The sequence below is a fragment of the Paraphaeosphaeria sporulosa genome (assembly GCF_001642045.1).
Source record: "Paraphaeosphaeria sporulosa strain AP3s5-JAC2a unplaced genomic scaffold CC84scaffold_2, whole genome shotgun sequence".
NCBI classification, from domain to species: domain Eukaryota; kingdom Fungi; phylum Ascomycota; class Dothideomycetes; order Pleosporales; family Didymosphaeriaceae; genus Paraphaeosphaeria; species Paraphaeosphaeria sporulosa.
Genome location: NW_017253361.1, coordinates 1,915,449 through 1,941,039, shown reverse-complemented (window position 1 = coordinate 1,941,039; position 25,591 = coordinate 1,915,449). Strand labels below are relative to the sequence as shown.

The window sequence follows — 25,591 nt, the reverse complement described above, 5'->3', positions numbered from 1 at the left end:
AAACTTGCAAAGAAGATTGGAATTCAGGACGGGTGCAAGCAGAAAAGGAGAAGCCAGGAAGTCTCCCCACCCTTATCAAGACCTTTAGCATCATTCCTTCCCGGATACACAAATGCTGTGAACAACGCGATGCACACGTTGCTGCCGGTCCTCCTGCCGGGCTTCTATCCTGACCTGTACCCGAACGACTGCAACGACTATCCGAAGGACTCTTCGATTCTCAAGGAGCCTTCCCTTGATCAGACTACTCGCCTGTCCCTGGACCAGCTATTCGAAGAAGTCGCAATACACCAGAAGATCAAGCGCCCTCCCGCTATAGGTTTCGCGGTGTACTGCTAATACTGCAATGCAACTAAGCATAACATGCTACTACTGCGCCAACACCCCTGGCCAGCCTAACGAGAAGTCACGAAACAAGGCCAAGCCGCAACGAACTCATCGCTGTGCATACAAGCAATCCCATGAGATACCCGAGTTTAGCAACGGACTCAGAGAGTGATTGCGTCTCTCAGAGCCGCAGACTCTGGGTCGGGTTGCGTTCGCGCGGGACTGGGCGACCTATGGGTACCTCATGTGGAAGGGAACAGGAGCTGGCAGAGTCGGAGACAAGGAAGTCGAGAAGTGGCAGACCGACGGCTTCCTGCCCATCGAGTCCCGCGACGACATGATACCCGGTTACGAGACTGCTACCGAGTGGCGCAACGAGCTGGACAACAAGGCGAAGAAGAACGTCCCGAACAAGTGTGATAAGGTTGCGAGCCCAGGTTTCTCTGACTTTGAACCCCAACGCCTCATCGTCGCGTGCCCTGGAAGAGGACCTTTAATTTAGGTACGCTCACTGTGAACCTAGGTACCAATCCTTTCAAGTCGAGTAGGGCAAGATTACGTCGTCCTTGGCGTGTTGAAGGATCTGTGGCTGGGGGCTATGTCTAGAGGCTGTACTGCAGGAAAGTGGGAAGTTGCATCCTTTGATTACATTGAACGTATGGTGGCAGTCTTACGGACGCAAGGCTCGCTAAGATCGAGGGAATGTCCAATCACAGAGTAAGGCAGGACAAGGACGGGTCGCCGGCACCTAAGAAATCTGACAACCCCGGGTATGCGGCTCGATAGCGCACGTCGCCTATGGCATTTTTCGATAGTAATCTTTGCAAAGTCGATGGTGCATAATATTCTCGCTCTCGGCCGAACGTCCTCAGACCTCTCAGCCTCCGCAACCACCAGTTCACATGTTCGAAAGAATGGATACGCGCGCCGCATATATACTCCTTGGAAACTTCACTGGCACGGGTGTACCCAGGCACAGGAAACCGCGACCAAAGAATTTGGAAAGGGCCGAAAACGGTATACGTAAAGCACTTGCCCAGATCATCGCTGCAACCTTATATTCCTTATTCGCCACACGAGTCATCAGAAGACGCCCAACTTTGGAATCTCACCATGAAAGTTCAAATCAGGCTGCAGGCATCATTTGCACCTCAGCTCTTAATGATTCCAGCCACCCGGGAAGCTAACCTTCCAAGCACTAGTGGATATTGTCTATTTCAGGCCATCCAGTGATAGGACCACATCCTGGCTGCAACCCCTGAAGCGAGCCCCCACCGCATACGCATCGAGACCTCGAGAGGGCTAATCTAGCGAAAAAGGATCCGAGTAAGCCTGGGCAGGACGCGATAGACGATACGAGGATGCATACGAGAGGACAGGCGGCGGCGTTGGGCGGGTATATGTCATGCGTGCCTTCCTCTTCATGCCTCTTTCTTTGCGCGTCTGAGTTCCTACCAACCCACTGTCACTGTTGTTCTTCGCGCGCCGTGTCGTTTTGTTTCAGTCCGATACACAGCATATCATAATCGCAGATTAGGCTGCACCCGAAGCTATGAAGACTACCCCACCCGCCGGCGATGGCGCCCAACACGACAACAGCGACAACAACAAAGCGCCGGCTATGAGCTCGCACCGCGCGCTTCTTACACTCGCCGCTTTCCTCGCCCTTCCGCTCGGCGTCGTATACATGATGTCGCATTGCAGTCATTTCTCACCATCTACATCTTCTCTTGCACAATATCAAACGGGATACCGACATCCGCACGGGACCATGCACGCCAAGCACACGAAGCAAGCAAAACACGCAGAACAGTCGATGCTGGAGAACATTGCAATGCTCATGGCTGAGGCATCTGCATCGCCACCAATTCCGAACATGCAGATGCGATTCTGCTCCGGCGCCGATCTGCGGGATTGCGCTTCGTATGCGTACACCCAAGGCTGCACAAAGATCGAGGAACAAAGAGTCTTGAGTATTGCGGAGCCGGGAATGTTCGAGGGACGCTTTAGTGCTTGCACCGTCTATCGGTACGCTCTCATCGACGCTTGAAAGGAGAGAACACATGCTAATTCTACGATTTAGACGCGGTGTACAAGATTGCGAGACGAAGGAAGAGGACTCGTTCAAACACGTCAAAGAATTTGTGGTCAACTGGGATGCGCAGGACGAAGACGAGGAGCTCGCCAGCAACGGAGTAGTGCCGCTGCTGCAGAAAGACTGGATATCGGACATTGGATCGTTCAAGTGCCGGTGACGAATCTGAATTCGGGCGAGGAGGAGAGGCGGTGACTTAACGAGCTATGAGTTGGATCGATGACGGATTGCTATATACCCTTTTGTTTAATTCTATGCTTTCAACACGAGAACCCCAAGATCCACAACGAGATGACCGAGCTGATGGGCAAGGCAAGAAGATACCGGCCCAACTGTATGCCACTTACAGATTACACATGCGCACAAACGTTAGACGGGCCGATGTTGACAAACGGTCAGGAGGCGCATGACTGGAGTTCCCCTTTCTGTGCTGCCGATAATAGCCAGAGTGAAGGAAGCGGACCAACCTGCTCCTGTCCCACGCGTGTTTTTGCTTACCCCAGTCCCTCTTCTCTTTGGCTTCCTCCCTGTAACGTATGAGTTCCTCTAGCCGACGCGTCAATTCTTCGTAACCCACGCTTTAGCCAGCAACTGCCTCGCATCATTCATCGTGTTCAGTTGTACACTACTCGATCTGGATCGTCTGCCTCCGCGGCGTCTTGCATCTGGTGGCATAGCCTTCCATAGGACTATCTAAGTACATTGAATTCCATGTGCATATGGGTGCCGCTTTGGAGGGTATCTTGTTTTGACATGTCGGCCAGCTTCGTGGTCATACTCTCTAGATGCATGTTGATACCGTGCTGGTTTACATTCGGGAAGACATGGTGGTCGTCACAGCACGGCAGTCTGAAACGTGACGGGTTCAAGTAGGAACGACGAGAACTGATTCCCAGGTCGCGGCGTAGTACAAAATTTGGGCGCGGATCCTCGTTTCAAAACAGCAATCGGGCGGATGCAGCTCGTTAGTAGTGGACTCTGAAATAACATGAGAAGAACTGTCAAGTAGTTTGAATTCACGTTCTTGTGCTTCGGAAATAGTCTGGGATGGCCCAAAATCAACCTGAGAGATACAATTCCATCGTCACCTTACCATGGGCTTTGCGTCAGCGAGACGTGCCTCCAATAGATTTGTGCTCAGGGCAGGGCGACGGTTCTAAAACTGCAAATCTAGTTTGGTCGCAAGCTTCTGGTCTATATTTGCATGCTGCGGAGGTCGATCAAGGCAAAAGGCCTATCGCTCAAGATTCGGAGGCCTAAGGCCGAAAAAATACCTCGTGAATCTCATTATAAAGTCAGTATACATTAGCCGTGGCAGAAATCACACTCTTCATACGCTATCTATACAGGCTGAGGGCTCTGGTCTTTACCTGCGATTGGCTCTCTGAGGGCACCGTCGGGGATCGAAGGGTCTCACTGGTTGACCTAGATCTAGTGCTGTAGTTATACTCCTATTCTGAATCCCGGGCTCTAGTTAACGTTCCGCAAGATAGCCAGTCAGACACCTACAATCAATAAAAGGTAAGGCGTTAGCTAGGCAGCAGGATAGAACCACGTTGTGTCTAAATAAGTCACTTTGCCGAGGCACCCGATTAGATTAAGCTTGGAACCGAAATGTTGCTTTATTAAACAAACAGAGATTCGTATTACTCATGCCCAGAAGATAAATCAAGCGCGGGTATCCATTTCATGCTAAACCAGTAACAGAAAGAAAAAGCACCTTTACTGAGCAAACACCGAGCCGATTTTCAGGTTCGTAATGAAACTGAGACCCAAGACCGCAATCGCTATTCCAGGGAAAACATGCATAAATCAGTATAGGTGCTCACCGGGATGAACAAAGCCGTGAACATGCTAACACCTTACACTCTCTCCTTAACAGTCATCCATGACGCAGGCGGGATTCCTAGATTGCACGATTAAGACGAAAGCCTGACCCTTTAGATGTTTGGGCCGAACTCCTCATCAATCAGCTTCTTGGCCATGGCAACCGCCATACCCCAATTTGCCACACCACCCTCCCGGTAGAAGTCTTGCGCAAGCTCACCTGCAACCTTGTAGCGATCTGCCTGGCAAGCGTTGTGTCCCTTCTTGGGTAGAAGCTGGTGGCAGACGTGCAGGGAGCGATCAACAGCTTCTCGCTCGAAGACCAATTTGTTGTTCTCCCTTCCAATCAGGCGAAAGATGGCCCACTGCGCTTTGAAAGAGATGATCGGGTGCATGGAATCGTCGTAAACCAATTCAGGAGAGTTGGAGCTTGACTTAGACGCAGCCTCCTTGAGCGTGCGAAGGGCCGCGCGGGTGTAGGAGACGATCGTGGGCTCTGAGTCCTCGCTATTGATATTGTGTGCACCAGCTGGGCGGTTGTCATAGGCATTGCTCCCACGTAAGTTTTCAACTCCAACCTGTTTCAAGTCTTCGTCAACGTTCTGGTCCTTGACATGGTCAGTCTCGCATACATTCATGTTCTGGTCGGAACTAGCCTCGCGCTGGAATACGGCTTCGTTTTGAGACCCGACCTCGCTCTGAGATTCAACCGCGTTCAGGACCTCGACCTCGGAGTCACCGCCACCGGTCGTTGAGATTACGCCCTGGTCGTTCGGCATAGGAGAGACGTTGCGAAGTGGCTCTCGGGACAGGTCATGAGCCGTGGCTGACAGCTGACCTCCCGCGTTCTTCCGGTCGATATTGGCTTGATGAAGCTCTTGAGCTCTCATTGCCATAGCCTCAGCCCGGGTCGTTTTCTTGCCGTTGTAGGTTATATCGATCGTCGGAAACTCCTGGGAAATGTCGACACCTTGAGCCTCTAAGTACCTGATGATCTTGGTACTGGCGACTTTGTTGCGCAATGTAGACATAGCGTAAGGCTGCATGCGCTCCCAGTTGGGGATGAATCCCTCATCTTCTCCTTTCTTGCCCATCATCCTATTCTTCTTGTTCTCATTGTTCTTGCCCAACTTCTGCTTCTTGGCAGGGGTAGATACAGCAACCGGCGCTTGTCGATTTGCGGGGCGTGTGTTTGTCGATGCATGTTGCAAGTCTGGGTGATGGTGCGGTAGACCCAATGCTGTTTGCTTGTCAATGGAACCGCTTGACGATTCAAATACTCATGGTAGACTGCTCGCTCACCAGGGATAGCTTCGCTTTGGTCGCGTTCTCCGGATTGTTCGCGAGCGTTGATATAGCGCGAGTCAGTGCTGTGTCCAATCGAAGACATGGTGCCAAAGATGTTGTGATCCATCTTCTTAAGTTGGTCGCTCCCGGATGGTTTAGAACTTAGACGTCGCGCGTATCAGAACGCAACCTAAACTCACTCGACGAGGGTATAATTGCGTCTAGACGACCATGGCGCTGTGTTTGCGAGGTTGGTCTCGCAGCGGGAAGTGTGCTTTGTATCAGGTCAATCTAGCTTTATGAGCGCTAGGAATTGGTCAACAGTCAGGAAGGTGCGGGCACAGAGCCGCTTTACTAGCTTAAGTGAATACAGCAACTCGGAGTTTCAGTTCCTCCGGAATACCGTTTATAGCTGCCATTCGAGGTCGAGTCACCAGTCCTTCACTGTGTAGCGCAGCGGTGGAGCCCATATCCTTTACGTCATAAGCTGAAAGTTTTGTTTATAATAGGTACCATAGAGTCAAGCAAGATAACAACATCTAACCAATTTACAGCCATCGTCCGTAAAACGCGAGTTTCTGACTTTATGTACGTGTCTGTCAATACAATGTATACATCGTATCGTGACCCCATAGGTACGCCTAACATTATCCTTGAATATCATACTCCAGTTACAAACAAATTGACTGTGCACTGAGGGAAAACAGCCTAAGAAGCAAATGAACACCAAAGTCCTTCATAGCAAGTCATCGTTCCACAAAGCCAGACGCCGTTCACGGGATATCGAAAGATATCGGAGAGCAAAAATACCTTCTCGGACCTTAAACGTTTGCAGAAAACTCTTGCAGAACCAACTGACACGATATTTGCACCGAATTCTGGCCTTTTAACCAGTGCACAGCACTTCGCAGCTCAGGGATAAGTTCTGCACGATGTTTGTGAGTCTCAGATGTAATGCCAGCAATATCTTCCTCGGTGTCTGCGCCGTGCTCTTGACGTATGCGAACGGTCCGGAGGCGTGTGTGCCAGTGGTTTTGAAATCCGGTTGAGAGAAGCGCGCTGAGGCGAGATGAGAGTAACTGGTCCTTATGACCGCATTGCCTACGCTCGCGGCTAGCAACTTTCACACGGGCACCTTGCCGACCTAGAGTTTTTTTTTCACGGAGGTTGAGGATCTATGGGCACGTCATGTTTATTTCACCGAGCCTGCTATACAAAGCAACCCTATGACTGAAAAGACAGTATTCAAGATTGGCTCCATTCATCTGCTTGCGAAAAGGGAAACATACGCAAACCACTCCTCCGCTTTTACATGTCGCGCTAGTACGGCATCCATTGTGACGTTGGGTTCAGTTGTATTCCAGCCACTCCATTCTGTTCACTGAAGATGATAAACATAATTCTTGTGGCATCAACTAAGCAGGCTAAAGTTTCCAACGCAGACTGATTCAGTGAGGTTGACTTATGCTACGCAATGATTTGAACGAATGTTTGATCCAAGCCTCCGTGTATAGTTTTCCAAGGGTCTACCAACAATGGTATTCTTCCTTTGTTGGCTGCTCCCTCTGGCAACCAAAGCTGTCGAGAGCAACCCCAGTTTTTCAGATCTTTGCTGAGAAAGCACCGAAGGGAGGTAAAGCGTTCGCTAGTACATCAGTAGTCAACGAGCTATCAAGTATAAGCTCAGAACCGGCTCTCACAGCTGCGGAGGGAACTCCTGCACCACGAGCTTTGTAGCAATAGCCGCTACATCAACGTCGTCCTCCAAGGTCAGAGTTTTCTGCAGCTCATCCCTCAGCCGGAATCGCAACTGCCCATGCTCCACTGGTATCTGGAACCGACGATCCCCAGACTCAGAGACGTGAAGGGCTCGAAGTCTGTTGCCGCGAATCTGGGCGTCGACGACCTTGTAGACGAGGCGTTGCACGGTAGCCGAGACAAGTGGCAATTTGTCGCTACCAAGCTCCGGCTCTGTGAGCTCAGCTGCCGATTCTAGTTTGTTGTTGTAAGCGGCGTTAATCTGGGTCGAGGCGTGGTCCCTGATAGCCTGCAGGTTGATCCGAGCCAGCATAGTTTGGTGGCTGTCAGGAGCCACGGCGTCCGGGAGGTCGTGGCGATGCCCTTCAAAAACCCGCTTTGCTTCCGCCTTACGAGACGCTTCTTCAGCCATGGCAGCTTTGTGAGAGTCGATGAGTATCTCATGCATTTCGTGACACTTTGTTCCCAAAGCTTCAGCGCGGCTGATAGGGTTGTTTTCGTTATCGTAGAACGGGGTGTCCGTCTTCGTTTTCAACGGAAACTCGGTGGCAACGTCAATTCCAAACTCTGGATGGCTCAAGAAGGCTTCCATCCCAGTAATTCCAAGCTTGTTTTTGAAGGTGGACATGGTCCACGCGTGATGTGACTTCTCGTTGGCGACGAACAAGCGGTTCTTCTTTCCCATCTTCTTCGCTGCCTTCTTGGCCTTCTTCAGCACAGCGCGACGTTGGGTATCCGACGAATCCTCTTCAGAAGCTTCATCAGGGATATCGTTGGCGATATTTCTAGGTGAGCTGCTGCCTTTTCCAAAGTTAGTTGGCGGGTCCCAAGAACTCTGTGTAGCAAGCTTGCTCACCAATTGTAATCACGTCCTCGCTGCCAACATCAATGTGTTCCTCATCAAAGTCCAGGGCGAGATCAGTAGCTGTTGCACTGTGAGCATTTCTATATTGTGTCAAGAAAACTTCAGTATCATGTGCTTACCACCATCTTCTCCAGCATCTTGAGTTTCTAGCGACTCATCACTTGAAGTGTCACTGTCTGAGGCTGTGCGTGCGATGTGGGTTATGCCTGCGCTCCGCGAGGCACTGGGCAAGCGCGCAGATCCAGATACAGACAAGTAGCTCATGGTGGCCGGGACAGCGTGTTCTGTATGGTGTAAGTCGGAGCAAAAAATCAGTGAACCGCGTTCTAAGACAAGGCAACCCGCAGTCAGGATGACTTGCATTTTTTCTCTCGTCGAAATAGCTCTGCCTAAAAAGACTCATCAGTGGCTTCAGCATATATTGGTCGAGGTCACTTACCAGATTAGATGGTTCTCTCGGTCGTTGCAGATGAAGCTAGTGTTGAGGCAAAGAGATAGAGTTTAAGAGAGCAAGGCACAAAGTAGAATACGAGGTCGTGTTTCTGGGAGCACGAGACACCCCTAGCGCGCTCTGACCTTTCCACGGGAGTTTCCGAAAGAGGATAATGAGAAGAGGGCAAGACAGCGGCGGCGGGTTGAAAAGCGTTCATGTCAAGTACGTTTAAAACCGCAGATAGGCAAGACAGCTAGACTGTCGACGCAAACTCGGATAATTACTTCGTTTCCCACAGCACCGAAAAGTCGTCGCGAATACATCCAGTGACTCAAGCTAGAGCACAGGAGTAGCACAACTCCGAAGCTCCATTATTCGATCCACGGCCATCGATACGACGTTTGGAAGCTTGAGGTGACTTAGCTTGAAGGTTCTTACCAAAATCGTACCCAGGGCAAAGACAAGCAATGCTTTAGCCCTAGTTGCACGTAAGCGCTACGGCAATAGAGAGACTGCCTAGCATCTCCCCCGTTGCAACTCATTTCAACGGGCTCACTGCGGAAGTCGCCCAGCTTTTACCAAATGCGTGTGGGTAGCTAGGTCCCGATAGGGCCGGATCGTACGCAGCAGTCTATGGGCATAATGCAGAAACGCAGATCGTACTGCGAATTCTCCCGTACCCTCGGGTGTGAGAACCGTGCCTGGTGGAAGCAAATAACGAAAATGTGCTGGACATTAGAACTTCTGAATCTTGTGGGTTCAGGCTGCGTTCAACAGTCATCTCTTGATTATATCTCATCTCATCTCGAGGGCATATGGGAAGAAGATAAAGGGCTGCGTAAAGTGTTTTTAGCCTGTAATTTGGTATCCTATGCGCTAGGTTTCAAGTTCTTGAATGTCTTAGTGATGTTCGTAATAGCCTCTTCCACCGGCAGACGTTCCATCGAGCTCGCGCCGTAAAAGCCATGTACGCCCTTAGTTCGAGATATTACATACTCTGCATCTTCCGGCGCAGCAATTGGACCTCCGTGGCATAGTACTATGACATCCGGATTGGCCTTGATAGCTTCGTCTCGAATCTCTTGTATTAGCTTGACGCAGTCTTCTAAGCTCTTCCCGCTCGTTGCACCGATGGATCCAGAAGTGGTCAAACCCATATGCGCAACGATGATATCCGCACCAGCCTCGCTCATCTTCTTCGCTTCTTCGACGTTGAAGACGTACGGCGTAGTGATGAGATCGAGCGCACGTGCCTTCTGCACCAGCTCGACCTCCGCGTCGTAGCCCATTCCAGTCTCTTCTAGATTTTGTCGAAATTGGCCGTCTATGAGACCGACTGTCGGGAAGTTTTGGATACCCGCAAACCCAATGTCTTTCAACTGTTTGAGGAAGCGATCTATATCGCGGAAGGGATCAGTGGCGCATACTCCCGCAAGAACCGGCGTCCTCTTCACAACGGGCAAGACTTCGTTTGCCTGGGAAAGGTCGTAAGCAACCTGCTATAACGGGTCTAATCGATATGAACCCACCATCTCCAAAACGACGTCATTTGCGTTCCCATAAGGCATCAGACCAGCCAAAGAGCCCCTGCCTGCCATGCGAAACCGACCGCTGTTGTAGATGATGATCAAGTCCCCACCACCCTGCTCAATGAACTTGGCCGACAGACCGATGCCAGCGCCTGCACCAACAATGACAGTGCCATCTGATATCAACTTTCGTAGGTTGTCCAGTATCTCTTTGCGATCGTTAGGGGGCGCCATGATTGTGTTGAGTTGCAGTGTGTCTTCATTTGTGCGCCTGCCACCAATGCAGTAGACGATGACGTCATCGTACACCTGGCGGGGCTGCTGGCATGACTACTACACATGCAAACATACGCGTCGCCCAACATTTGGATGATTATAGTATCTCAGTCGCCACCATGGTACACGTTCTTCTTCTAGGAACTTGCGACACGAAGCTAGACGAACTCTTATTTCTCCGCACAGCCATCGAAGAAGCGGATCCGAACGTTGGCGTCAGCTTGGCAGACGTTGGACGATGCGAAACCCAGCATGAGGCTATCAAGTATACACACAGCAAATTGATCGAGAGCTATGGCAACGGTCGAAATGTCGACGACTTGCCACGTGGCGAGCTCATCAAGACAATGGCAAGCTTCGCTACGGCGTTAGTGAGGGACCTGCATCAAGAGTTCGATGGCACCTGCATTGACGGTATCATATCTGCTGGAGGATCGGGAGGAACCTCGCTCGCTGCAGCCGTGATGAGAGATGCGCTTCCCATTGGCTTCCCGAAATTGATTGTCTCGACGGTTGCAAGCGGCGACACTGGGCCTATTGTTGAAGAGACGGACATTACATTGATGTACTCGGTTGTAGACGTTGCTGGACTGAATGGGGTATTGCGTAATGTTCTCAGCAATGCGGCTGCAGCCATTGCGGGTATGGCATGCTCCTACGCAGGACGACGTCAAGCAAATACAACCGAGGCAAAAATCAGGGTAGGCATCACAATGTTTGGTGTCACCACCCCTGGAGTGGACGCGATTCGCAAACATCTTGAGTCAGAACACAATGTTGAGATTTACGTTTTCCACGCGACGGGCCACGGAGGTAAAGCCATGGAACGGTTAGTCAGGGAAGGCGGACTTGACGCGGTGCTCGACCTCACCACCACAGAAGTCTGCGATCTACTCACAGGCGGTGTAATGAGCGCCGGTAATGAACGCCTTGAAGCAGCTGCCAAGGCCGGTATACCCAACATAGTCTCTGTAGGAGCGACTGATATGTCTAACTTTGGACCCAAGAACACAGTACCCGAGCGTTACAAGTCTCGGAAGTTGTACGAACACAATCCAATGGTGACGTTGATGAGAACGTCTCAGGAGGAGGCAAGGGAGGTCGGACGATTCATTGCTTCTCAGCTAAAGCAGCACGCCCGGGATCCGGCGATGATTGAAGTATGGTTGCCCAAAGGTGGCATCAGCATGATCTCAACGCCCGAGGGGCCATTTGCGGATCCTTCTGCAGATGAGGCCATGTTCAATGCAATCAAGAATGGTCTTGAAGAGAGCGGCATAGAAACCAGAGCCGACAAACGGGACATTAACGACACGAGTTATGCACGCGACATAGCGGAAGCGTTGATGGAGAAAATCCGAAAACACAGAAGCGGGCAGTAGGTTGCGAGGGCCAGTACGGCCGCAAGACAACTCAGCCGCCTCCCCCAAGAAATCCTTTGTTAGAGAACAGAGTCGCCTAGTCGGGTTTCGGCGCTCCAAGATGGGCTGCGGCCAATCTAATTTAAGTCACCAGGGTGATTGGCCCAGGAGGAGTAGTTGCCTGATGCCAAGCTCGAGGATTGGAACAATAAAACCACGAGACTCGCAGGGTGCGGACTGTACCAAAGCTGGAAAACTTCACGTCACTCGTTCAAGATGTTTATTTGTTTATTGTCTCTGTCACTCGCTACATCTCTCTTTGCGCACTCTGGCGCGGCTCTGGATATCGATGTAAAGGACCAGGGTAATGTTTCAGGGGAGAACGAATTTCGACATCGATCTAACCCGATTTAGATTCAATCAAGAGCGCTGCGAAAACGATCGCTGGAGGCATTGTCAAACTGTACAAAGATGATTTGAAAGAGGAACTCATTCCCGGACTTTTCTCTGATCCGTACTACTGGTGGGAGACGGGTGCCGTCTTTGGAACTCTAGTGGATTATTCGTCCTTGACCGGCGACAAACAATACGATGATCTTCTCGGTGAAGGGTTCGAACACCAGCTTGGCGAATTCGATGCGTTCATGCCCAGCAACCAGACCAAGACTCTTGGTAACGATGAACAAAGCACCTGGGGGCTTGCGGCCATGTCAGCTGCTGAGAACGGGTTCTCGACTTCCAAGATTGGAAATCTGACCTGGGTACAACTCGCCACCAATGTCTTCGACACCCAGGTTCAGCGTTGGAACGAAGAGACCTGCGATGGAGGCTTGAACTGGCAGATCTACCAGTTCAACAATGGGTATACATACAAGAACGCCATCTCCACTGGAAACTTCTTCCTGCTTGCTGCACGTCTCGCAAAGTTCACTGGCAATGCGACCTACTCCGAATGGGCCGAAAAAGCATTCAACTGGGCACAGGACATCGGCCTCGTGGACGATAAATACCACGTCTACGATGGCGCTGACGAGACCGAGAATTGCACCAGCGTCAACCAAATCCAGTGGTCCAACAACAATGGCCTATACATGGAGGGCGCAGCCCATATGTGGAACCTGACCAAGGGCAACGACAAGTGGAAGAAGGCGACCAACGGATTTGTTAACGCCACCCTAAACGTGTTTGTTGAGGATGACGTCCTGCTTGAAATTGCCTGCGAAAAGAATGGCAAGTGCAACACCGACCAGAAGGCCTTCAAGGGTCTTGCCGTCCGCTCCTACGCCCGCGCCATCGCGTCCGCGCCTTTCATCTCCGATTCGCTTACGCCTGTGCTCGAGGCCTCTGCGAAGGCGGCGGCGAAGGTCTGCAGCGAGGACGACAACGAGGTCGAGTGCGGGCTCCGATGGACTAAGCAGGTCGACGACGGGGAGGGCGCTCTCGGCGGGTTGTTCAGCGCACTGGCTGTACTTCAGGCGCTCCTGGTGCCGGAGGCAAAGCCTCTTGCTACTGGATCTACTTCCAACGGCACGTCGAGCGGAAGCACGACGCAGAACGCACCAGCTGCGAGTGGAAGTGGAAAGCCCGTTGAGAACGAGGGTGGAGCGGATATGCTGTTTGTGTCCCGCGGCTTGGTCGTTGCGGCTGCGGCGGTCGCTGTGGTCTTCCTATAGAGTTATCAACGAGTCCGGTGATTGTAGTGGGACCAGAGGGATAGGATAGACCTTTCTTTTGTGACCAGCATCCGTGCACTTGAACCGTCGCCAGCCCATTTTCCCACACATACTGGACCGCCCCTCTGCTCAGGATAGCTTCCAATCCAATAGTCACATTCTATCATTGTGCTTTGTCTTAACAGTGGCCGTCTACTTCGCATGTGGAAGGAACGGCCAACCTGTAAGTACACAAGCAGAGCACCGACATACCTGCTCCACTCGTATTCAAAGCCACGAAGTAGGTCACATGGATGCAGGAAGCTCAGTGCTTAATGTAAAGAATATCCTGATTCATTCTAGAGACTAAAAGAAACATGGTATATAAAAAGTGCATCAATCGTACATCATTGCGTCAGAGGTATCCATAAAACAAGCAAGTACAACAACAACAACAACAACAACAACAACAACAACAACAACAACAACAACAACAACAACAACAACAACAACAACAACAACGACGACAAAGCCCCTCAATCTGTTCCACTCCCGTACTCCGAAACCACCCGCAAGGTGGTTTACTTGGTGGTATTTTGGGCAACTGCCTCGCGATCGCCCTTCAAGTCGTACCCGCCGAATGTGGCGTTCATGCGCCCGGTAATGCTGCTGCGACGGTCAAGGCCAGCCTGGTGGTCGGCCTCCACGCGGTAGCCGCCGGTGATGGGGTTGACCGGTGCACCGGCGAGGCTGGAACGGCGGACTTGCTCAACTTCGGCAAAAGAGAGACGCTTCTCGTCGTAGTGGACAGTCTGAACAGCGCCGCCGACAGCACCGCCCTCGAGCGCGGTGGCAACTACGTTCTCGCCCTTGACGCGGAGGATGTGCATGCCGTGGCGGATCCAGTGGGTGGTGACGTAGGCCAGGACGATGATGAAGCCGACCATGGGGACAAGGTAGGAGATTTTCGTGGTAGCAGCATCGGCAATGGCACCCTGAATGGGTGGGAAAACAGCGCCACCAGAGACACCCATGACAAGGATACCGGCACCACGACGGGTGTTGCGGCCAAGGTTCGCAGTTCCGATGGTGAAGATGCTAGGGTACATCGGGGCCATGAAGAAGAAGATGACGATGATGCAAGCGACACCAGAGGTTCCGTGAGCGTTTGAGACGTAGGCTGAGAGGGCGATGCAGACAGCGGCGTAGACCATGAGGACGAAGTTGGACTCCAGGAAGTAAGCAATACCAGCTGCAATGAAGCGACCGACAGTGAAAACGATGAGACCGTAGGATAGCAGGCGAGCGCCCTCCTCTGAAGTGTACGAAGCTGCCTCAGTAGAGTAGTTGATGAAGAAGGTGGCAATGGTAACCTGGGCACCGACGTAGGCGAACTGGGCGACAAAGCCAAAAATCATGTTGTACTCTTTGTACAGCGGCTTCTGCTCGATGATGTTGCCATACTGGTCCAGGGGGAGACCAAGCTCCTCAGAATCTCCAGCAACGATGGATCCTGCACGTCCAGCGGCTTCTGAGACTTCTGGCAACTTCGAGAAGAAGAAGAGAACACCAACGGCGACACCAGCGCACGCTACAGCAAGATAGACGTATTGCACGTTCGTGAGGGAGTTCGCATTTTCGCCGGAGAAGAAAGCCTTGGAAGCAATAAGTGGACCAGTAAAGGACGCCACACCATTCCAGCTCTGGCAGAACTGGAGGCGAGCAGAAGCGGTAGCCGGATGACCGATAACGACAGCGTAGGAGTTGGCTGAGGTTTCCAAGGTAGCAAGACCACAGGCAATGACGAAAGTGCAAGCCAAGAATCCACCGAAAGCAGCCTTCTCGTTTGTGGGGGTAGAGAAGTGAGCGACTGGCCAGAAGAAGATGGCTCCTAGAGAGTAGAGAGTGAGACCCATGAGAATCGTGACTTTGTAGCCTTTGCGTTTGAGGACCTCAGCAGCAACTGGAGAAAAGCAGAGGTAGCCACCACCGAAATACATGACTTGGAGCCCGGTAGATTCGAGACGGGTGACACCGAGGACAGTTTGGAAATGCTTGTTGAGTACATCGAGGAGGCCGTAAGAGAAACCCCAAAGGAAGAAGAGGGAGATGACCAAGCTCAGAGGGTAGATGAGCTTCTTGCCGCTGAGATATCCTCCGGCAACGCCAGGGACATCCGTGGGAATGCCACCACCAGCCATTGTTGTGCTTCTGGGTCTTAGACTGTCGAAGATTGACTTGGAGCTGTACTCAGGTCAAATGAGTAAGCGTGGTGTTTGAGAACGAGTGATGGTGATGTGCAGTGATGATGATCCAGAGTAGTGGACAGCCATGATGTCTTTATACAAGTTGAGCTGCCATCGAAAGGGTCTTGCAAGCCTTGCGGCTACCACATAGTCGTGATACGCCAGAGTAGTTCGGAATCCAGATTGACCACCAGTGCAGTAGCTCCGAGCTACTGTAGGAGGGACTGGGGTTGACTGGATCCTTGGCGCATGGCTAGTCTCATGCTACCCCGAGAGTCTCTCCGCACCCCGCCTCGACTGCGAGTGCGCTAATGGCTCCCCAGGCATACGTGGACGGAGGCCTCCACTCCATGCTGCGTATATGGGTCCATGTCTGGGGCATGGCATGGGTCATTCGCCCGCGTGATCGTAGAGCCTTGTGGAACTATCTTCATCGTGCGCATCATTGAAGTTCTCCTCCTTTTGAACTTCTGTCAGCGTTTGTGTGTGTGTTTGTGTGTGTGGAGCGTCAACCTCACAGCTGCTATTGGTGATAAATTCTCCATGAATTCGAAATGCGCATGCATAGTTTGGTTGACCATGTCTAGACCAAGTTAGCGTGAGAGTCTCAACACCTACTTCTAGCTTGCTTCTAGCGGTGTTCGATGCAGCGCCATTAGGCCTCGAACACAAGAGCCTCACGATAGTGCCGCGTGCAGCAACAGCCCCTAGATGCATATCGGCCCTTCTCCGGAGTGGGGTGATTGAATGCAAGGCGAAGAGCCTCAACTAAGCCCGCATCTGTCCTCTTTGGGTGATAGTAACGCGGCTGTTGAGCCGCACGTCACGGTCCAGGCGACCTCCCCCAATGATGTCAATATGCGCGACATCGGAGCTATGCGTTGATTCGTTGTGGCTGACGCCCTGGTCCTCGATCTTGCCCCCCGGCCCCAGGCGCCAATGCGTCCCAGTGAACGATTGCAGGCCCGGCGCTCGTGGGCGAACTACGCTTATCATACAGTGGCGAATCACGAACACGGCATGCAGGCTGGTCGTGGTGCTCAATGCTGCGCCTCTTTCGACGTTCAACAGTTGCGCTGTCCAGGATCTTTGGGCTCGTCCAATGGGCGGTTGAGATGAAAAGTTCTGTGCCCAGACTTGAGTTACGACTACGCGAGGCGTAAGAGCTGCGTGGAGAAGTAGACCGCCCCAAGCCTACGCCAGCCTCCTTCGATGCCTAGTTGAAACAATTTTGCAAGTTTAGACGATCACCTGAGCCAAACAAGGATTGGGAGGGCCCTCTTGAATCGTCAGATCTAAACCCATGGTGGTGTCAAATCCACGGAGAAGATGTAAGTTTCAGACGCTGGCCGAGCACTCGGTGGGCTGCCTTACACTGGGTGATTCGCTCTTGCAGGTATTACTTGGGAAGTGGATACTCTCGGTGTCTGTCCGTTTAGGTTTCTTTTTGTGCAAGGGCAAGTGATCTCGTGTGACCGTTTGGACACCAGTATGTTGATTGCGCAGCTTGGCCTGGTTCGAAATACCAAAACTGCGATGGCAGTGTCTATCGGAAAGACTCAATCTGACACATGGAATGGCACCCAACGGCACTCTCAGTGGCCAAGTTTTACGATATGGGTGTCTTCAATGTCAACGTGTGATAAATAGACATAAGTAATTGTGCCTTTGATGGGACCCTAGTTATGAGGCTTCGACGGATTGCTGGTGGCTTCGTGTTGCGCGAAGCAAGCCTGCGCCGCAAAGTGGGCGATGATCCTGGCCTGCAGGGTAGGTGGTTGATGCACGTACGGCAATTATGCCTGTTTCGACGCGCTTGGAGCCCGAAGAGGCTTTCAGATGGGCCGATGGTGTTATTTCGCTCAGCATCCAAGCTTTTCCAATTGGCCGAGATCGGCAGACATATGGTGAATGTCTGGGGATTATCTCCAGGTTTGGATGCGGCAAATTTGGGGAAAGGCCATTCTAGGTGGGGACCCCCAACACACTGACAAAGACTGAGCCGACAGATTCGAGAAGACAGGCTGCGCTGATCTCGAATTTTAACGAATTTTAACGCCTGCCCGGAGTATTCTCCTCTCGCATGTCTCTCCCGCCATCCGGTCAGTGTGGCTGCCTTGTGAGAGCAGTATATTTACAAGCAGGGAAATAGAATCATGTTCAAATTTGGTGATCATAAGGTGAAACAAGACCATGGGCAATCTCTTGAATCTTTTGGCGTCTGCAGCGCATCGATCGCATGTGCCAAGCGCAGCGCCCAGGGAGGCTCGGCGGCAACAGCCGCCCCAGGCTGTGTAGCGCGTCACCATGCTCCGAGGAGTCTCTTGCTGCCCAGTATTCGGTAGTTTGGTAGTGCCACCAGCTCCCGCACTCAGAACTCTTGACAACTTGTCCAGGGTCGCGTCGTTGGTTGATGTCTGCTTCCAGGCCCGAAATGGGGACCATCCGGGGTGGGGCCGACGACAACGCGTCGCCCGTGGCTGGCTGGTGCAATTTCGCGTGGAAACATCATGATGCGAACTAAGTCATGAAACAAGGTAATGGTGATCGCTGTGATGTTGGTGCAGTGTGGTTCGTGGGTTTGCCTCTATCGAAGAATTCGCAGTCCTGCCGAACCAGATTAGGATTAGTTTTGTGGCTTCCCAACAGACCTTCCCAAGCGTCCACAGTGCTCACCTCGAGTGTGCACGAGTGTTTACTTCTTTGTCGTATCTCAACATCCAAGACTCGTTGGTCAAAGGCAAGACTCCGGAGGTTTGCGGGAGAACGTCATGTCGTTTCAAACTTTCTCAAGGCTTCCATTGCCCATGCGATCTGCTTCTGCACCCTCCTCCCGACATCTTCACAACCGCCATCTTCGCCTGCCTCACAACGCTATACCCGAACAGTAACTCCCACATCACCTCCGTATGATCCATATTATGCTCCGACAGTTCCCCTTTGTACCCAACCTTCGAGATGTCCTACTTGAACGCCTCCCGTGGCAAGGGTCACCTAACACTTAACAAATGAATACACCTCACTCTCGGCTTCCTGAATCTTTCCCAGTACCCAAGATATATCCGCAGCGTCTCGGGTCTCAAGCCATCATCGCTCCCATCCAGAAATGGATCTAACGAGGCCCCCATCCATGATCGCTGAACTCGCGCCCTGCCCGTGATGAGGGAGATAGGCATGTACAGCGTCACCAATGCCCACAACGCAACCGCGCGCCATGCGATCCAACGATTCTCGGTACACGGAAGTCCATACGCTCGTGTACGTGCTCATGCCTACCCATCGCTGAATCAGGGGACGGAAATTCTGGACGTAATTGCTGGTTTCATAAGGGGGCACGACGAGGAGGCTTTTTCTCTCCCGTATTGTGAAAGAGACCATGTCTCTATGATCGCGGTCCCGCATGAACGCCGGATCGGGATCCACTTTCATCTATTTCAGCGGCACAGCGACTCGGTACGCTGTCCTCGACCACTGGAGAGGCGGGAGCTCGCCATTGTGGAAGATGTCCGCTTGCAGGCTCTGTCGCTTGTTAGCTATCTGACTTACACCAAAGTTGCAAGACCTACGTGCACCCCATTCGCCACCACAACCATTTCGCCCGCCCACTCCCTTATATCCTTCAAAACAACCCTCTTCTCATCCTCCCTCACATACGCCACCTCCGCGTTCAAATGCACATCTACCCCCTGGGCCGGCGTCGATTATGGCGATTTGGAGGGGCGGCATGGTGTTGGTGTTGGGTTGGTGGATGAGCGCGGAGGTTGTGCTAGGAATCTTGCTGTTGGAGGACATTATGTGTTGCTTTCATGATCATGAAGTACGGTTTGGCGGCGTAGTGTTGGGTTAAACGACTAACGCTTACTGGCCGCGGTTTTGATCTTCGCATTGCCGTCAACTTACATACGAACCCTATGATAACCATCGTAGACGATTTCTTTATTCCGACGGTTTATTTCACTGCACAGAATCAATAGCAGTATATCAGATAACCGCAACTCTAAACCCCAGCCGAAATGGTTACGCAAAATGAGTGTATTACTATTACCAGCCAGTACGGCGTATCATACTATATGCTAAGCGCTAAGGAACGTGATAGGCTTCTCCATTCAAACCCAATTATGCGACCTCAGATGTGCAGCCCCCAGATGTGTGCCCCCAAATTGGCACATTTCCCTCTAATCACTGACTGGCACACACGCGACATCAATAATCTTCCCAAGCTGCCCCTTCAACTGCTCCCCAACTCCATGCTCAGTGCACACGGCCCTCAACTCGATCGCCGCGCAACTCGCCAAAAACCTCTGTCCAGGTTGTACATACGACAAGAAGATCTCCCCGGAACCTCCCTTGCAAGCCTGGAACCGTCCACCGTTATGCCACAGTGTCGGAAGCCCAGACGCATTGAGCTGGATATCCATCGGCGCAGTGCCGTTATTGTTAATAAACTCGATGGCTTTTCCATCAGGGACTGTGGCAGTGCCGCCGGGCGTGATTGTGATGCCAACGGCGGCTTGGGCGATGTGCGGGTTGGTGCCGTACTTGTAGAGGAGGCCGGCCGAGTGCAGGTCCGAGGTCAGGACTGCGCGGCTGTTGGAGGCAGCGAGATACCAGGTACCGCTGTTGAGCTCGGCCACAGGGGCGGGAGCGTTGCCGTTGGGGGTGTACATGAGGTTGAAAGTGGGGAATGTGGATACCGAGCGGGCGGTGAGGGTGGGTGCTGCGGAGGCGAGGCCCAGGAGGGAGAGCGAGGCGAGAGTGAATTGCATGGTTGGTTGTAAAAGTTGAGATGGAGGTTCTCAGAATCGGTGTTGTGGTGAAGGTCGTGGAATGTGATGTTATTGTGAGGGCGACTTTCTGCAGCGTAGTTGCCGCACTTTATATCCGTTTGCTCCATATTGACGACAAAGTTGCTGCTTGATGTTGGTTGCGATGACGTTGTATTCTATTGGCAATAGACATTTCAACGTCTCGTGGAGACCAATCCACACGTACTGTTCCGTTACTGTCGCACGCGCAGTGAGCGTATTCACAGCCTGTAGTCGATCAATACCTAGAGGCTATTTTCAGCTATAATGGATCACTGTATACGCCTCAAAGAAGGCTGTACGATGGGGCACGTGCCGATCTTCGTGCTCCGCCAATGTTCTCAGAGCTTGGTCAGTGACGGTAACATTAGGATTGAGGCGTGCCAATAGAGCTCCGCGCCGCACTCGGTAAGAGTATGTCATACAAGCATAACATAACCACCAACAAAGGAAGAGCTGCATAGATTGTCGCAAGGTCCATCAGTACGCGGTGTAGAGAGGTAGCAATGGTATTTCGAAAGCGGCGATGATTAGTGTAAAGGGAGCTGAAGCGTGCATCAGTGTGTGTCCAGCGATTCATTCAGATTAGATTAAACCGCGAACAAAGGCAAAAGTTCGCATAAATTCGCTATTAAGAGGCGATATAGCGAATCAGCAATCGTTTCCAAGAGGTGGCATGGGTCGTGCACATGTTGAAGTTGGCAGCGTAGCGTCACAATCAACCAAGATTCTTCTCTTATCGATAAGAGCGTCAACATTTTGGAAAGAATGCAACAGGACCACAGCAGTCTGCCACACAACGCCGCATAATGGCCTTCCGAAAACGCAATGTAGCGCTTGCACGCTCCCCAGCTGAAAGCCCCGCTGCCGAAGCCCCCTCATCGCCCGCCTTCCACCCTGCCCCCGCCGCTCCCACGCCTGGCACGCGCCCCTCGCCCATAGATGGCCGCCCCACCACCTCGACCGGCACGCCCTCTCTCGACTCTATTCTCGCCGGGCACGCCGGCCTGCCGCTGGGGAGCAGTATCCTGATCGGCGAGTCAGGTACGACAGACTATGCGGGCGCACTGCTGCGCTTCTACGCGGCGGAGGGCGTGGTGCAGGGACACCGGGTGCACGTGGTGGGCATGGGAGAGGTCTGGGGCCGCGAGCTGCCGGGGATAGCGGAGGAGAAGGACAAGCGGCGGGAGGGCAAGGAGCGTGCGGAGAAGATGAAGATTGCGTGGCGGTACGAAGGCCTGGGGGCACATGGGAGCTCGCGCGAGAGAGGTGCGTTGTACATACTTCTTGGGACGAGCGTAACAAATTGCAATTGTTCATCAAACTCGGGTGGCTTTGGAAAGTGTCTAAGTGCGATGTAGGTTCTCCGGCTCCGAGCACAGGTGATGCCGCCGGCGAGGCGGCCGTGTTCTGTCACACGTTCGATCTTGCTAGGAGGCTTACCCTTCCTGTGGGCTCGGCGATTGATTACATTCCCATACCGCGAACGACTGGCTCGCCGTTTGCTGAGATCTTGAAGAATCTGCAGAAGCAGATAGCCAAGTCGCCGCCGGGCTCGATACATCGACTCGTCATACCGTCGCTCCTGTCACCTGCACTCTACCCTCCGGGTGCTTCACATCCGTCCGCGGTTCTTCCCTTCCTCCACGGCCTCCGCGCCCTGCTCCGCAAATATCCCACGGGCCTCACAGCGGTCATAACACTTCCTTTGACGCTCTACCCACGGTCGTCAGGCGTCGTCCGCTGGATGGAAATCCTGTCCGACGGCGTCTTCGAGCTCTCACCATTCCCATACTCGCACCTGGAGTCGCTTGCTACCTCAGCGGGTACGACGAAGGATGAAGAGCGGCCTCAGGGCATGTTTGCGGCACATAAGCTGCCGGTGTTCCATGAGAGGGGTGGGGGAGGCAGCACCGAAGGACTGGGTGAAGATCTGGCATTCACTTTGTCGAGGCGAAAGTTTGTCGTCGCAAAGTTCAGTCTGCCGCCGCTGGAGGGCGACACAGAGGCCCAGGAAGCGGCTGTGAGGGAGGCGGCCGGGAATGCGATGCCACGGAAACAGGACCTTGAATTCTAGGGTGGTGTTTGGCGTAGGGTTTGCGGACTTGTCGCGTGTGCCGGTGTAATAGACCTATTCGACATGCATGATGAACATTTCAGCGTTCCACAACTCTCCAGCTCTTGTTTTGGCTCTTCGAATGTTTTCCAGTCGTGTATGAACGATTACATCTCATCCTCGCTGTCTTCCCTCAGGAGCTCATCCATCTCGATGCCCTCCCAACCACCGCTCCCAGCTCCACCTTGTAAATTCCTGGCATACGCGCTGTTGTAGGACGCATGTCGCGGATTGAACGTGATACCTGCGACCCTTGCGCGGAAGTCGTTCCCCAAGCACGAGGATAGCGCCAGAAATGCAAGAAAGAACAAAAACGGCACGCCGAGCAGGAGAAAAAGTAGGAGGAATACGTTCATGTCGTGCGTTTGGTAAGGAAGGATGAAGATGAAAGCGAAACTGAAATGGGAGTGACGTCGGTCCGCTGTTTCACCGGCGGACCCTTGTTTGGCCCCTGTCGAGGTCCATTGACCTCCGCGATGTCCAGATGGCAATTGCGCAACAACTCGCAAACCTACACACAATGAGCAGAGCACTCTGGATACCGTTCCACGCGTTGGTTCTGCTGGCCAGCGCGCTTAATGTCGCCGCGCACGGCGGGCATGACGGCAACGACGGGCATCAGATCGTTGTTGCGCCGGACGCAGACTGGGCAACGCGACACATGGCCGGTAAACATGCTCTCTCTGTGTAGTGCCACGGTGTTTTCTGACGCACACTACAGAGGAACACCACATCTCGGCCTTTGACGCAGGCACCTTTTTCACGCTGCACGACTACGACTCAACGGGTCTCTGGACCACCGTCGACATCCGGCGCACGTACGGCCTCAACGACGCCTCGACTTCGCACATCTCCGAGACGAAAAAGCAGATGGTCGTGCAGACCGTGCTCGACATGTTCGACGCGAACAAGGATGGCGAGATCTCCGCAGCCGAGTTCTACGCCAAGGACCACGACGGCGTCAAGTTGCCGGACTTTGGCATGGGGCCCGGCCACCACGGCGACGACGAGTACGAGTATGAGATTCACCACTGGGAGAAGTATCATAGTGGGGACAATGTTAAAGAGGAGGATTTGAATCATCCCGAGGACATTGAACATTTCAAGATGCATGAGGAGATGGAGAGGAAACAGGAGGAATGGGAGAGGGCGGAGCGCGCGGGGATAGTGCTGAAGAACATTCCGGCGAAATTTAGAGTGAATTGAGGGGAGGGTGTGATCCGGCGTTTTGGGGAGATGATACCAAGGGATATATTGTATACGTATTGTACAGTTGATGATTATGGGGTTTGTAGAGATGGGTATGGGGAGACATGATAATGCGGTGTCATGACGCAGCAAGGCTCGACGTCGCACTGATCCAGATGTCGAATACCACATGGATCACGCCCGGCGCATACGTCTTCACCTTCTCCACATGCTCGCACCTCACTTCTCCTCGCAGACCCCTGGCCTTGACGTGTCCTGTTATCTCCGTCACCACCTGCACCTTCCTCTCCTCGATGTCGCTCACACCAACGTTTTCATGCGCGTGGATCCATCCGCCCAGCTGCCCGTCAATCATGTATACAGCGGTCTTCCAAGAGAGATTAGAAGAAGGCAAGAACCCGCAATTGACATGCCGAACAGGAGGCAAGTCCATCGCACGCTTCGTCTCCGCAAGATCCTCCAGCGCAAACTCATTGGAGCGTGCGAAGACAATCAAGTCAGCGCTCTCGCTCGGTGCTTCTGACGGCGCCTGCCCACGATCTATAACCTGCGACCGCCACCCGTTCATCTTTGCCCCTTTCTGCAGCCCTCTAATACTCCACGGATTCATCTCCCAGCACAGCACTTTGCTGACGCCAGCTTTTCTGTAGGGAAACACAAAATAGCCGATGCCGGCGTAGAGGTCGACGCTCGTGCAGCCCGCGGGCTCGGCGACAGAGGCGATCACGGAAGGCAAGCGCAGGACACGGGTTTTCTCGCGGATGTTGCCCCGGCTGAACATCGTGTACAGGGGAGCCCAGGTCTGGTGTATGCCGTTCTGGGTGTGTGTGACCCACAGAGCGGCGTCGAAGTCGGCGGCGGTGGGGGATTCGAGGGTCTGGGGCGAGGGAGGGGGTCCAAAGAAGCCGTATATCGGCGTGAGATTGATCGGGCTGCGGAGGGTGTTCTCGCTCGGGGTGCCATCGACACCCGTTGGAACTGCATCTGATGTTGCCCCTTGAAGAGGTATAGGAGCATTGATGGCGATGTGCGTGACTCCCATGCGTGCGGCGATGCGCGCCCAGAACGGCTGGAACCCAGGCGAACTGAGGGTGCTCGTCTGACATGGCGTGAAGTTATTGCGAGGTAGGAGGAGCATGGGTTGGTAGATGGTGTATGAGGAGGAAAAATGTTCGATCAGTGCGCGTACTGAGAGATCCAGAGAGTCCAACAAGTCCGGCGGCAGAGTATTAAAACTCTCCTTCACAATCTTAACGAAGGGACGGCTTCGGCCCTGATGCGCAGGATCGAAGTCGTTTCTGGGAAAGGAATATGAGGTCGCTTTTATCTCGGATTTGATATTCCCCAGGCCCAGTGTTTCGAAGAGGCGTTCATAGGTGGCTTCTGGTAGGGCTGTTATTTCTGATGTCACGAAATCGTTTACGGTGATTGCTTGAGTCGTGGAGATGCTCATCCATGGCTCGGTGCCAGGCTCGGATGGTGTGGTTGGTTTGCAGCTTACGATCCCTTTCTTTCTATTTAGCAGCTTGTGCTCTTCCAAAGCTGTCTTGACGCGCTTAACGTGTCGCTGCGGAACTATGAGCTCCACGTATTCTGGCCAGGTCTCCTTCTCTTCCACGGTGTGGTCCATCGGCACCAGTCGTATTGATTTGTCCATGTGAGTTTGCATGGCGTTACCAGATGACGAAAATGGTGTATTTTTGTGACGTGATAAGTCTTTGAATGGTCAACTCAGTACGCCTTTATAAAGTCCTCAGCGCAAGTGGGAATTTTGGGCGGAAGTCAAGACTTCGATTGTGAATATG

The 25,591-nt window shown here is 52.8% G+C and overlaps 11 protein-coding genes across 11 annotated transcripts; 5 read left to right on the top strand and 6 right to left on the bottom strand.

Annotated features, from left to right (window-relative positions):
* Positions 1-1,570: 1,570 nt before the first annotated feature.
* Positions 1,571-2,858, top strand: CC84DRAFT_456341 (uncharacterized protein). Its single transcript, XM_018186350.1, has 2 exons — positions 1,571-2,355; positions 2,411-2,858. The coding sequence occupies exons 1-2, from the start codon at positions 1,880-1,882 to the stop codon at positions 2,580-2,582; spliced, it is 648 nt and encodes a 215-aa protein (XP_018040280.1). The 5' UTR covers positions 1,571-1,879; the 3' UTR covers positions 2,583-2,858.
* Positions 2,859-4,083: 1,225 nt separating this feature from the next.
* Positions 4,084-5,723, bottom strand: CC84DRAFT_1235858 (uncharacterized protein). Its single transcript, XM_018183864.1, has 2 exons — positions 5,552-5,723; positions 4,084-5,489 (listed from the first exon to the last, which is right to left on the bottom strand). The coding sequence occupies exons 1-2, from the start codon at positions 5,661-5,663 to the stop codon at positions 4,363-4,365; spliced, it is 1,239 nt and encodes a 412-aa protein (XP_018040279.1). The 5' UTR covers positions 5,664-5,723; the 3' UTR covers positions 4,084-4,362.
* Positions 5,724-7,232: 1,509 nt separating this feature from the next.
* On the bottom strand, positions 7,233-8,423 carry CC84DRAFT_1255842 (uncharacterized protein; the record flags this gene model as incomplete). Its single annotated transcript, XM_018184575.1, has 3 exons — positions 7,233-8,095; positions 8,151-8,219; positions 8,279-8,423. 3 exons carry the CDS (start codon positions 8,421-8,423, stop codon positions 7,233-7,235), a joined length of 1,077 nt encoding a protein of 358 aa, XP_018040278.1.
* A 1,032-nt stretch (positions 8,424-9,455) lies between these two features.
* Positions 9,456-10,363, bottom strand: CC84DRAFT_1193541 (uncharacterized protein). Its single transcript, XM_018181311.1, has 2 exons — positions 10,122-10,363; positions 9,456-10,067 (listed from the first exon to the last, which is right to left on the bottom strand). Exons 1-2 carry the CDS (start codon positions 10,353-10,355, stop codon positions 9,462-9,464), a joined length of 840 nt encoding a protein of 279 aa, XP_018040277.1. The 5' UTR covers positions 10,356-10,363; the 3' UTR covers positions 9,456-9,461.
* Positions 10,364-10,478: 115 nt separating this feature from the next.
* On the top strand, positions 10,479-12,130 carry CC84DRAFT_456160 (uncharacterized protein). The gene has a single exon (XM_018186349.1). It carries the CDS (start codon positions 10,517-10,519, stop codon positions 11,777-11,779), a length of 1,263 nt encoding a protein of 420 aa, XP_018040276.1. The 5' UTR covers positions 10,479-10,516; the 3' UTR covers positions 11,780-12,130.
* Positions 12,131-13,037: 907 nt separating this feature from the next.
* On the bottom strand, positions 13,038-15,611 carry CC84DRAFT_1184095 (MFS general substrate transporter; the record flags this gene model as incomplete). The annotated part of the gene is made up of 2 exons (XM_018180725.1): positions 13,038-13,102; positions 14,246-15,611. The coding sequence occupies 2 exons, from the start codon at positions 15,609-15,611 to the stop codon at positions 13,038-13,040; spliced, it is 1,431 nt and encodes a 476-aa protein (XP_018040275.1).
* Positions 15,612-18,721: 3,110 nt separating this feature from the next.
* Positions 18,722-19,568, top strand: CC84DRAFT_456079 (uncharacterized protein). The gene has a single exon (XM_018186348.1). The coding sequence runs from the start codon at positions 18,816-18,818 to the stop codon at positions 19,464-19,466; it is 651 nt and encodes a 216-aa protein (XP_018040274.1). The 5' UTR covers positions 18,722-18,815; the 3' UTR covers positions 19,467-19,568.
* Positions 19,569-19,831: 263 nt separating this feature from the next.
* Positions 19,832-20,422, bottom strand: CC84DRAFT_1213283 (uncharacterized protein; the record flags this gene model as incomplete). The annotated part of the gene is made up of 1 exon (XM_018182518.1): positions 19,832-20,422. The coding sequence occupies one exon, from the start codon at positions 20,420-20,422 to the stop codon at positions 19,832-19,834; it is 591 nt and encodes a 196-aa protein (XP_018040273.1).
* An 805-nt stretch (positions 20,423-21,227) lies between these two features.
* On the top strand, positions 21,228-22,692 carry CC84DRAFT_1160944 (paxneb superfamily protein-like protein). Its single transcript, XM_018177622.1, has 2 exons — positions 21,228-21,730; positions 21,823-22,692. Exons 1-2 carry the CDS (start codon positions 21,271-21,273, stop codon positions 22,536-22,538), a joined length of 1,176 nt encoding a protein of 391 aa, XP_018040272.1. The 5' UTR covers positions 21,228-21,270; the 3' UTR covers positions 22,539-22,692.
* Positions 22,693-23,055: 363 nt separating this feature from the next.
* Positions 23,056-24,176, top strand: CC84DRAFT_1160942 (secretory pathway protein-like protein Ssp120; the record flags this gene model as incomplete). The annotated part of the gene is made up of 2 exons (XM_018177621.1): positions 23,056-23,245; positions 23,299-24,176. Coding segments are annotated over exons 1-2 (628 nt in total), but the record flags the coding sequence as incomplete, so codon positions are not given.
* On the bottom strand, positions 23,905-25,455 carry CC84DRAFT_1193535 (uncharacterized protein; the record flags this gene model as incomplete). Its single annotated transcript, XM_018181310.1, has 2 exons — positions 23,905-25,059; positions 25,288-25,455. 2 exons carry the CDS (start codon positions 25,453-25,455, stop codon positions 23,905-23,907), a joined length of 1,323 nt encoding a protein of 440 aa, XP_018040270.1.
* Between the last annotated feature and the right edge of the window lie 136 nt (positions 25,456-25,591).